The 11,528-nt window shown below is 52.1% G+C and overlaps 1 protein-coding gene and 1 long non-coding RNA gene across 5 annotated transcripts in view; one reads left to right on the top strand and one right to left on the bottom strand.

The window, feature by feature from the left end:
- Positions 1-19: 19 nt before the first annotated feature.
- LOC148654000 (organic cation transporter protein-like) lies at positions 20-9,080 on the bottom strand. Of its 2 annotated transcripts, none has more exons than XM_088597142.1 (11): positions 8,639-9,080; positions 6,169-6,309; positions 5,657-5,776; positions 4,820-4,923; positions 3,915-4,069; positions 3,212-3,380; positions 2,773-2,911; positions 2,317-2,408; positions 1,844-2,061; positions 1,028-1,136; positions 20-688 (listed from the first exon to the last, which is right to left on the bottom strand). In XM_088597142.1, exons 1-11 carry the CDS (start codon positions 8,855-8,857, stop codon positions 481-483), a joined length of 1,674 nt encoding a protein of 557 aa, XP_088453268.1. In that variant the 5' UTR covers positions 8,858-9,080; the 3' UTR covers positions 20-480. The 2 variants fall into 2 exon arrangements, with proteins under 2 accessions (XP_088453268.1, XP_088453269.1); XM_088597143.1 differs by lacking the exon at positions 8,639-9,080 and adding an exon at positions 6,772-6,852.
- A 1,800-nt stretch (positions 9,081-10,880) lies between these two features.
- The window catches only part of LOC148653998 (uncharacterized), a 43,123-nt gene continuing 42,475 nt past the window's right edge, over positions 10,881-11,528 (top strand). For all 3 annotated transcript variants that reach the window (XR_015924911.1, XR_015924909.1, XR_015924908.1), the window contains exon 1: positions 10,881-11,195. This is a non-coding gene — a long non-coding RNA (uncharacterized LOC148653998). The remainder of the gene's footprint in view (positions 11,196-11,528) is intronic.

Genomic DNA, 11,528 nt, shown 5'->3' with positions numbered 1-11,528 from the left:
AAACAATATTTAACAAAACAATCATTAAACCTTTTTAATGTGTAAGATCAACAGTTTGTCCTGCAGCTGATAATTGCAGAAGCACTCTTGTTGTTCGTGTGGTAACTCTTGCAATACTGGCAAACAGCTGTAGATGAACAATTATTAATGTCTGGGCAAAAGTGGGAAATGCACTGCGTCAAACATCAAACATGGCAATCGTCCTGCAGCACGGGCTCGGCCAGTTAAATTTCCCACAAATTAAATCAACCTGTTACTCCTGCGTGAAAGGGGTTCAGAAACCCAGCATCTGGAATGGGAATGATCTCTAGCCCTGTCCAGTCTTCATTGACCTTGCAGGAAAAAAAACTCTTGTGACATCAGCGGTTCCGTGAAGCTCAGCGCGGGCTTCTGGAGCAGTAACGCTACTGACCGGGAGCTCGGCTGGTGACGAAGCGGACGCGGCGCGCTTCGGGGACCAGGACACTGGACGCCCACCTCCTAGAGCTTCTCCCCGTCCTCCAGGGTCTCGGGCAGCTTCCGGCCCAGGGTCTCGGGCAGCCGCAGTACCAAGAGGCTCGCCCCCGTCGCCATGGTGCCGAACAGGACAAAGGGGGCGGGCTTCCAGGCGTCGGCCATGAAGATGACCCAGGGGCAAGCGATACAGCCCAGCCTCCCGAAGGTGTTGCACAGCCCCACCCCTGTGCTCCTGCCGAACACACAAGAGGACGTGCTGGTCGATGAGGAACTGTAACAGATTCAGTACTGAAAAGCTCTTCCACAAAACCCCTCGCTGTTTTTTTTAAATAGATGTTTTTAGAATCAACCAGACCTTCAATAATGCTCTCGAGCATCGAGCTACAAAGCAGAAAAAGTTATATCGAAACAACGAAATTCAAAGAATTCTCCGACTTCGGTATAAGCTGGACTCGGATCTCAGCTTGGAAACCTGGTCCCACTCCATTGGCCAGGAGCGCAGGTGCACCTGAGTGAGGCAGGTGAGCCAGGGCGCTCCTCACAGGGAGCTCTGGCCTTAGACCGCTGTTACCTGACCGCTGTCGGCAAGATCTCCACTGTGTAGAGCAAGATGCAGGTGAAGGACGAGGAGATCAGGAACTGTCCGGCCAGGCAAGATCCCACTGTTGGCCAGCCCATCTCTGGAAGAACAGCAGTCAAGCAGATTAGACCTCAAGCCCATGGACCTGCAGCCCTGGTGCTTTATTGCTGCCCAGCACTAACCTGACACGCAAGGCGGGAGCGCTGTGTGTGCAGTATACTGTATTTTCCTGCTGGCCACAGAACCAAGACAGCCCTGCTTCCCAGCTTTTTAAGTTATCGTCAGCTGTGTGTTTTATTTCCTGAGGTAAGCAAGAAGAGAAATGGTTCTTCTCTCCATGGCTGTAGAGGGGGCAGCTATTTGGAGGGGAGGTGGGGGGGGGGCGCAGCACGTCCTGCACTTTTAAACCCTCTCACTGAATTAAAAAAAGAAATGGGTTTGGAAATCGGGGGGCTATAAGTACATATTATTTTGTGGTCAAAACCATCAGGAAGAAATACATCTGCTGTGGCCGGCTGGAATTCTGAGCCTGGAAGTCTACTGTACAGAGGTGCAATCACTGGGAAAAGCTCTCACATGTCAGGAAGGCACCTGGCATCACTAGAGGGGCTTAAAGTGTCGCTGATCTGCAGAGCTCAGGACAGATTCAGAACGGATGCACAGGTGCCACACTGACGACTCAGGCTCGCCTGTCCGCCACACAAGACTGTCGCGCCTCCATCCACTGCTACAGGGTTGCTTCAGGATTTCTGCTCCGCGTGAGACGGGTGGGCTGTGCAGTGGCCGACAGCCGGGGGGGGTGCTCACCGTGCCAGGCGAAGCAGGCAGCGGCCAGGCACGCGCCGCCGCCCAGCAGCTGGGAGGCCAGCAGGAGGGACTTCCTCTTGATCCGGTCCAACAGGAGCGCCAGGCCCACCTGCGCCGGCACTTCACACAGACCCATCAGCAGGAAGTTGATGTACAAGTTCCCGGCCAGGTTCTGGGTGTTGAGGAGCAGGCCGTAGTAGGCGCAGCAGATGGAAAACCTGTGCGGTCGAGCAAGCAAGAGCCTGGAGGAGCATTTTATACTGAAAATTGGGTACACTTCCTCATCCAAGGTTACATACTGCGGGTCACAAATCTCCTCTCTCTCTCCAGTATGTCTTTAGTCTTTGTGTAATATGTATAATCAGGTTATCTGCATGTTTTAGCGGGACCTTCTTGAAGAATGCAGGCCAGGCTGTTTCTTGGCCTGGTTACTGCGGATCCTAAGTGACCCGACGCGGCGGCCCAGGACGTACCAGTTGATGCACAGGACGACTGTGTTCCTGCGCAGGTTCGGTTTTCTCAGCAGGTCCAGCGCTGTGCGCTTCTGCTCCTCAGAGCTGGGGTGCTGCGCAGACAAAGACGCTGGCTCAGCCCAGCGCTGCAGAGAGCTCCTCGATATCCTCTCCACAGCTGGCCTGGGCCGGTGCATCCTCTGTAACTGGCCAGGCGGCGTGAGTGGACCGCGAAAACTACTGAACTGTTTCAATACTGAAAACTATTGAACTGTACGCTTGCAAGAGTTAATAATGCACCTACAATATCTAGCCTTCGTTTCCTTATTGGGCACCATTACCAGCAGTAGAAGCTTTGCTGTGTATTGCCGTACAACAGTGGGAATGTTGCTGAGGCCCTTCCCTGCTCCCCCGGCTGCTCGGTGCTGCCATGATTGCTGGTGCCCTGATTATGTGTCTGCAGGGCGGCTGGCCTACCTTGTGGCTCGGGCTGCCGATCAGGGTGATGGCGGCCGGCAGGGCGGCCCTGTTGACTCGGGCCGCCTTTCTCACGATGGCGGTGGCCTCCGCGGCCCGGCCCTGCAGGATGAGCCAGCGAGCAGACTCCGGCAGGATCCTGGGGCCACGGGGGGATTTCAGGGAGAAGGGAGAGGTAGCAGAACTGTTAAACGCAGGTCCTACAAGAAGAACCTGGGTACTGGTAGCCCCATCACCGTCTTCTGCTGTTTTAAGCAAAGTTTCCATCGACTGATGGCAGACTGGAATGAGAGGTAAAGCCGTCTAGGAGAGGGATAAGCGAAGGTGGATTTGAGAAGCACAATACATTTCAAGTGGCCGACTGTTGCTCAGAGGCCTTAGAACTAGACGAGCAGAAGGGAAGGAGAGTGGCGGCCAGGGGCCAGGGAGCCACACGCACCAGCAGCACAGCACAGAAGCCATGGAGACCAGAGCGATGGTCAGCTGAATCATCCTCCAGCCCTTCACCCAGTAGGCCAGCCCCGTCAGCAGCACGTGGCCCAGAATGAAGGACAAGGTCAGGAGCACCCCAGGCACGCGCTTCTGAGTTGGGCCCACGAACTCCATCCCTGCAGGAGGAGGGACAAGGAAGGCCAGGCCATCTCAGAGAACGATCTCTCCAAGCCCCCTGTTTCTCATCTCACCTCTGACGGCCGTGATCGCACTAATCTCTCCGTCTGTGTTCTCAGAGGTGGTTTTCCTAACTTCGGATGAAAGACTACAGAAACTCACAGTGTCCTGCAGCTAGGATCACACCTGTCTGATTGTCGCTGCTGAAGAAACACCCTAAGAACATAAAAATCTTACAAGCGAGAGGAGGTAGTTGGTAGTTAATAGATAATTGATCCCAGGGTCTCATCCAGCTGTCTCTCGAAAGAAGCCAGGGTATCGGTTCAACCGCACGGCTGGGGCCTTCTGTCTGTTAAAGATCCTGCTGGGAGACACTCATTCACAGCCCATTCGCTGCCCCAGAAAGTGTAACAGCCCAGAGTTCTGTGCCCACACAGAGGTGAACGTCAACGAGGGGTCCCTGCTGGCTTGATGTGAGGCACATGAAAGGACTTCCCTCGTGACCCTGCGCCCCGGCCCCCGCGGCGTCTCACCCAGCGTGTAGGTGACGTTGAAGATGCCCAGTGACAGGAGCCCCACCAGGAAGCGCGTGGCGATGAAGAACTCGAACCCTGGCGAGAGCGCCGTCCCCAGGGTCAGCAGGCTGAGCAGCAGCGACCCCAGCAGGATCACCTTCCTCCGGCCGAACCTGCGGGGACACGGGCGTTGGGGGCTCAGGGAGACAGCCCGGCGCCCCCTCGGAGCCAGAGCCCCGCCCCCCACTCCCCACACGCCACCCTAGGAGCCATAGCCCCGCCCCCTTCAGAGCCATAACCACGCCCCCACATGCCTCCTCGGCGCCAGAGCCCCGCCCCCTGCGCACCCCCTTGGAGCCAGAGCCCCGCCCCCCGCTCCCCGCACGCCCCCTCGGAGCCAGAGCCCTGCCCCCGTGCACCCCCTCGGAGCCCAACGGCGCAGACTGCTCTGTGATCACGTGAAACACTAGCATACTGTCCGCCAGAGCCTGCAGGTCTGGGAAAGCCTGAGGGGTTCAAGGTGCGGTGCAAGACTGAAATCTGAACAAAAACAGCTACTGGATGCTAACCACACACACACACGAACATCTACAAACTTGTGAACCGACGGGCGGTGTGACTTGGGGCTAGCGTGGCCTACAGACCAGCGTGGTGCTCGAGCCAGTGGAAGACTAGTTCCAATCGGATCCTCCTGCGAGGGCTCGAGAGGATTCCAGGCCCAGCCCAAAACCCCGCGCTCTCCCTGCCGTGGTCTGGGCAGTTGGCGTACGCGGGTGCTTTCCTGCCCCCGGCTCCCTACACAGAAACCACACTGCCCGCCGAGCCATTAGGCTCGGCATCTGCGCAGCCTGCTCTCCCCCTGAGCTGCAGAGCCGCGGCTGTGATTTGTCCCTGCAGGAGCAGGAAGAAACGCACCGGCTCACCTGTCGGACAGCCACCCCAGCGGACTGCTTCCCACCAAACACCCGGCCATGAAGAAGGCCGTGTCCAGCTGTCTCATCCACTTGCGCTCACACACCAGGTCCCACTGCGGGAGAGAAGGGACGCACTGAACTCTCCCCATCCCCACGGGTGTCAGGAAGCGGATTTCCTCTTTGCGCTTTTCCCCTTTTCTCACAAAGCCAATAGACACTAACAAGACCCTTTCGTCTTGCAAAGCATGCCTGCTGCTGCAGAGTCTATTTCCAGCAGGGTTAAGGGCTCTGGCATCTGAATGCATAAGGCAGGGGGTCCCCCCCCCATTCTGGACTGCAGACCCCCGCGTATGCTGCGTTTTAATGTTTTAATCAATCGAATCATTAATTGAACCAGCAAGCTGCTTGACTGGAACAGTTTTATTTTTCTGGCTCAAAAGTTAGAGATTTCACAGTTGCATTCAAAGCGTGAGTTAAGAGGACAACTCCCAACTGGTTCAGGAACAGGAACCAGCTCCAGAGTGGAAACCTGCCCTCTTGTTGGGTCAATGTGGCCGAGAGCTCAGCTGGAATGAAACTCATCAGGCATGGGGGTCTTCAGACCCAGGCGGGGAACCTCTGACATACGTGGAAGTTAAAGCACAGGGGTAGAGCACATGACACGACTGTAGCAGAGCTCTGAAAGGCCAGTTTGCATCAGAAAAATCATTAACAAGTCGTTACAGTAGTTTTAATGAGTGGTTGGCTAGGAAATTCCACTGTGTGTCCACCAAACGGATAGCTGCCGTTAATTATTCCTGGAACATGCAAGGGTCAGCATCCTCTGGAAGGTGTACTGCACCTTACCTCAGTCGCCACGGTGCTGAAGTACACTGACTTGTCATAGTACCAAGACTGACAGGGCACCAGGGAATAATTGTTGCTGGCCGGATCAGCCCACTCCTCTGGACTGAAAGATAAATTGACCTGCGTTTCAGAAAGAAAAACAGGAAAGGGAGGAGATTCATAACCCTTATAAGTATAAAACTGTAAAAATCCGCAATAATAGAACTTAACGTCCACTCAGTTTAGAATCGCCAGCTCTTGATCTTGTTGACCATCACAGTGCCAGTTGTGTGTGACTACCTGGGGAATCCTGGGTACAGTCAGCTCTGGACATAACCCAGGCTCAAACCAACCACACCTTGACCATAGGAATCACCCTGTACTCTGTGTGAGCACTTCCACCAGCTTAGCCTCTCCAGGACCCGGGAGAAGGTAAATGCAGGGGGGTGCGAAGAGAAGACATCACAGAAAACTCGATGCACATGAAGAGGGAAACAGTCTGGGAGACAGGGAGCCAGGCTTGGGTCGGTTACCTGCGCAATGTCGTATTGGTGACACTCGCTCCAGGAGTATTTTCCCAGGCGGGAGGAGTCTTGTGGGACGGTGATGTTCCACAGACGCTCTTCACTCATGTTTGTGATTCCGGGGAACAACGAGATCTCGTCAGCCTGCACCTAGAGCGACGGAACCACACATCGGACAATGAAGGCACCGGTTTATCCCGCCATGGAAATGGAGGCTCGGTGCCGCGCAATTTATATCAGGACAACGACTTCAAAGAGGGCCAGCCCCGTCTTTTCTGGTAGCGCAGGGGTGTCCGGTGTCTGAATTTTGTTTCACTGGATTGGTCTAAATAACTGCATATGTGCAAGACGCTCAAGTAGGGAGCTGCATCAGCACGCGTAGGCTGCAAGGAAACAGGTAAAGGTTTTGTTTCTTGCTGGAAGGCTCCACAAATGTTGTTTTTTTCTTTTCTTTCCCTTGCAGCATGGAATAAACCTTTACCTGTTCCGGAACAAGTAATAGGTTTATTCCATGCTGAAAAGAGAAGAAAGAAAACACAACATTTCGGCCGTAGAGCCTTCTTCAGGTGTGAGAAAGATGGGGCAGTAGGCCAAGGTGATGCAGCTACCCACCTGAACTACTTTACCTGTTCCTTTGCATGTGCTTCTAAACTGGCTCCGAGATATTCTGTAAATAACTCCATCTTTAATTTAGTCAGGCCTGTGAAAAGAAAAAATCAGCTCAGTTGTGTGATTGGCTGCTGGGGTCGGAATAACTGAGCACGCTGTTCTCGAGTCATCCTGGTGCATTTCTGATTTCCTCCAGTAGGGGGACCCAACACCGTGTCTCACGCTAAAGACAAGAAATCCCTATTGAGAACACTGTGCGTGAGACACGTCTTGAATCTTTCTGGCTTGATAGAAAATAATTAACGTCACTGCACACATTTCTGCACAACAGACTTTATTCAAACCAGCGAGGGTGTTGTAATCCAACCTGGGAATTTCAGCACACTATTGCATTTCTGGTGATCACCTTGACAGTAGGGTTTCTAAAGCCAAAGTGTCTTCGATTGCCAAGTAAAATAATCAAGTAAAATACGTCTACACATCAATGTGCTGACCTATCACTGGCCACCTATAGGAGTCAAGTTAGACTCCCTCCTTCACATCCTGGTCTGCCTGATCTATGGAATGTGATGTTTCCTAACAAAATAAAGCAACAACAGTGGATCAACTGCATGCCTGAGGTAAGATGGCAGACACCTGAACAGGTGTACAATCACATGCTGCTGCTTCTCTAGGGACCTTTGTCTGGATGGTGACATTCTCATCCTGGGGGCAGGTGGCTCTGGGGGTTTTCCAGGTCTCTTTAAAGCAGCAGCACCTGGAGAGCTGGGAGGGGCTGTTAAGCTGAACTGAAAACCTGTGGATCCAGCAGCCCTGATTCAACACAACACCCGAAGAAAACCAGGCTTTTGAACAAGACTTTAATTTTGCGTATGATTAAGGCCTGCGTCTCTCCACCACAGACCAGAATCAGCTCCTAGTGTGGAGACGTTAACCACCTTCTGGAGATCTAGAGCCATGTCAATGTGCTCAGTAGTGCAGGTGATTTGCTCGTTTCGGAGCTCTTTGGGACCTGGAATCTGACTGGTTCCACCTGCAGGCCCAGGAGCCCAGGCGGAGAGTTCTCCTCACTGAACAGGCTACATGATGAATTGATTAGTGACATACAGGTGCTCCCCGTCTTCACACGCAGCTGACCAGTACCGCTAACTGGACTGGGACCCAGCTGAGAAGGGCTTGAAGGTTTGAATTAGGGTGTGTAAAATGTAACCAGTTGCCAGAGGTGTGACGAGGGCAGGCTGCAGGGTAATGCTGTTTGTGTGCCAGGAAGACCAAAGGTTTGTTATTATTGTGAAGAACTCACTGCCTGATGGCAGAGAATTGGTGACTTATTGAGGAGGCACTGTGAACTCCAGATTTAAAAACAATAAATACAGCCTGTCAGTGAGTTGATACAGGTGCTAAAATAAAACCAGCCAAACAAATCACTAAGAAAACGTTCCCCCTTTGTGATTGTTATGTCAAGTGTGGCATATCAATATCTTCTGAGAAAGTTGTTTTTGCTTCTTAGGAATTACGTTTATTACTCTGTGCATGGCGTTCTTAAACACTCTTCTTTTCATTATTAACCAGAATTGGTGGTGGACGTGCCCTTGTTGTTGTTGTTGTTGTTGTTGTTAATATTAACAAGTCAAATCCATGGCTTGCGTGTGCAGTGCTCCTCTTCGCACGTGGGCCCAGCGCGCTCCGCGGACAGGAAGGGACCCACGTCCACGCCTGCAGCTTCCGCCTGGCGGCGCTCCCCAGCCCCGCTGCGCCGCACACGCCAGGGGAGAGCTAAGAAGCGACTTCACCAGCCCTGGCGGTAGCGGTAGAAGTACTCGACACGCCAATACCAGGCTCACGCTCGTCCCGCGGCGCTGTGTCCTACCTTGCAGTGATAGTCGGGCAGCGCGCACAGGAAGACCTGCGACAGCGTGTACCAGGCGCTGGGCACGGTCAGGGAGCACAGGGCCAGGTAGACCCGCTTCTGGTATGCCCCGAAGTGCCCGATGGCGTCCAGGATCTGCTCGAAGGTGCAGGCGGCCGGGCCGTCCCGGGTCGGCTCTAAACTCTCCTCCTCTTCCTCGCTGGGACTTGGGGGCCCCATGGCGCTGCCGTCCCGGCGCGTACGCGTGCGTGTGCGTGGCGGGGAGGCTGTCCGATCTCCTGCTCGCCCCGGTGTTCGTGGAGACTGGAGAGCCCCTCTCTCCCTCTCGTCCTCTTCTCTCCCTCGCTTGGCCCCTTGCCAGCGGGCCGGGGGTTGGCCGTTTATGTGTTTATGGTCTCCGCTGAAGAGGACTTTCTGGAACAGCTAAGCGCAATACTCTTCCTGGGATATGTTAAGCCCACACCATGGTTATTTAGTGTATATATTAATCCTTGCGGCGTGACTGTCATACAGGTAGTATTAATCAGTAATCCTGCATCTCTGGATCGCAGGCACACAGATGCAGAAGGAGAAGACCTTGCTAGTCTTATATAAAGAATTAAAGTTTCAGTTTAAGATCGCACAGAAAAACCTCTTTGAAGATTTTCGAAGTGTTCACTTGAGCCGATTAAAAACGGAGCGATTGGGATACCCGGGGGGAAAATGACGCTTATCCTGGAGCGTTTTTTCTGTCATTTTGTTAGCTCCTCTAGTGTGGCAATCGTGTCTTTCCTTTGCGTGGTCGTGACCACTGTCAGCTCGTTCAAGACGAGCCATGGAGCGAAAGCTCGCTCGCCTCTTTCTCCAAAACCTGATCGGGACCGCCGGTAGATCGACAAGCACAATTTCTTAAAAGACTTGTTGGGCACGTACTATGTTACTGCGTTAGAGCTCACAGGATGCCGATGTTAGTGATCGCTCTTTAAAGCGGTGAGCTCGGCTTATCGTTTGACCTGAAGGTCAGGAGATGGATTTAGGGTAGCACTAGATCAGGGGTCTCCCAGTCCTTGTCCACGGGATCGCAGTGACCTGAATAAGCTCGTTATTGGCTTAATTAGACGCATTTCTCAGCTTCTCCCGGCTCTTCGGCTTCTGGTGCTGTAACGAGACATGGGAAACCCGACACGCCGCCCCTCCAGAACCAGGACTGGGGCGTTTTATTGTGAAGCGACTTGACAAAGGACTGTGACGTGAAAGACGCTATACTTAATGTTCTTTTAGTTATTTTTACCTTGCTTGTGGTGATGGAAATCGGTGGGGGGTTTCGTGATTAGGTACCCAGCAGCTGTGTGTGTGTTTAAAGTTTGCAAATATATCAATTCGGAACTAGCCCATTTGTTTTTATTTGCAGCAAATCATTATGGTAAACCTCCTTAAGGGACTTGTTAAAAACAAATGAGATAAAAATAAAAGAAACAGTGCTATCGCAAAAAAAAAAACTCTCTCCGGACTTGAAATTGAACACTTTAATTTTTAGTAGATTATGACTCAATACTGCCGCCGACAGGAATCTACCGGGAGTCATTTTCGTATCAAAATACATTACACGTATCACAATTGGATATTAAAATCGGAAGCTGGCCGAAGAGGGGCGCTAAAACATCAATTTCCCTCTAGTTACATCAAACCGATTGCACTTCAATATAAACATGTAAAAGGACAGAAGCGTGTTTGCCGATTCAGAGTAATCCGAGGCCACGGAGGTTTGGAGTCAACGAAGGGGTCACCCACATCAACCAAGTCCCGTGTTCCCGCAGACGCACCACACATATTCAGCGTTGCTTAAAAAAAAGTTGTGGTTAAATCGAGACCAGCAACGTCTTTCGTGCTGGACGGTCGAAAGTTTCTATTTTCCCCCAATTACTGGTTCATTTAGCCGCTCCCCTAATTAAACACTGACTCGGAAGACAGGTGCTCTCCATTCGGGTTTTGGCAAAATCGCGACAAGACGGACAGCCGTGCCCACACACGCCTGTCGAAACCGGGTTGTCTATTCAAGCCTTAAGGGGGGTGCTCAAAAATCGCACACAAACCTTAAAATAACGCAGCTAGTTTGAAAAAGGAGGTTCAAAATTACCGCATGAACAACGTTGGGTGGCGCAAGTAGCCCGCCCCCACTAACAATAAATCGATCGGTGATTGGACAGTGGGAAATCGTATTATCCAATCATAGTGCGAGGTATATGGAACTGGACGGAAAGAGCCAATCGAATAACCGAAGACACTTTTGTCTCTCCCCTCCCTCTCCGTAATGGCGGGAAGAGTCGTGTCTTTAATTCGTTAATTAGCTTCTTTGTTGTTGTTGGTTTTTTATGTGCTACAGGTATGTCTGAAAGACTTTGACGAGAGTAAAATTTAAAGTTGGTGTCCCAATGAAAAGTTCAACAAAGCTGTAACGGGGGGGACGGTAACTTAAATGAGGAGCAGCTTGAGTGGAAAAATCGTTCGACTTGCTTCGCCTCGGAAGTCATCTCCATTGATCCCGAAACGGCGAGCGGCCGTAGAGGAACAGCGGCAGGTAAGATCACGTACTGTGAGGCCTTCTGTTTAACCCCAAGTTCTTAATTCCCTTTGGGGGTACGCGATTGAAAAAAATGCATTTTAAAGTTGGAATGCTATAAATACGGACAACCACGTACAGGTTTACCAGCAGCTTTTAGATCTCTGTAGACGCCTACTCTCCCACTAGCTTTATTTTTGAGTTGATTCTGACAGCATTTTATTCTGCATTTGTTTTGTTGTTTGGAAGGGGACGCGTGTCCCACAGACTCGCAAGATGTTCCTGCTTGCTCTGGAACTGCGAAGGCAGTTCAAGTGTTTTTGATGACCGCGACACGGAAAGATGTGTTTG

Source organism: Lepisosteus platostomus, chromosome 10, assembly GCF_059453375.1.
Source record: "Lepisosteus platostomus isolate fLepPlt1 chromosome 10, fLepPlt1.hap1, whole genome shotgun sequence".
NCBI lineage: Eukaryota > Metazoa > Chordata > Actinopteri > Semionotiformes > Lepisosteidae > Lepisosteus > Lepisosteus platostomus.
This window is presented reverse-complemented; position numbering and strand designations above follow the sequence as displayed.

Coding starts and splice junctions, on each gene's coding strand:
- LOC148654000 (XM_088597142.1), bottom strand. CDS start 8,857: ATGGGGCCCCCAAGTCCCAGCGAGGAAGAGGAGGAGAGTTTAGAGCCG. Junction 1,137..1,843: donor TGCCTGCTTCGCCTGGCACG/GTGAGCACCCCC, acceptor CTGTTCTTCCAG/AGATGGGCTGGCCAACAGTG. Junction 689..1,027: donor ATCTTGCCGACAGCGGTCAG/GTAACAGCGGTC, acceptor TGTGTTCGGCAG/GAGCACAGGGGTGGGGCTGT.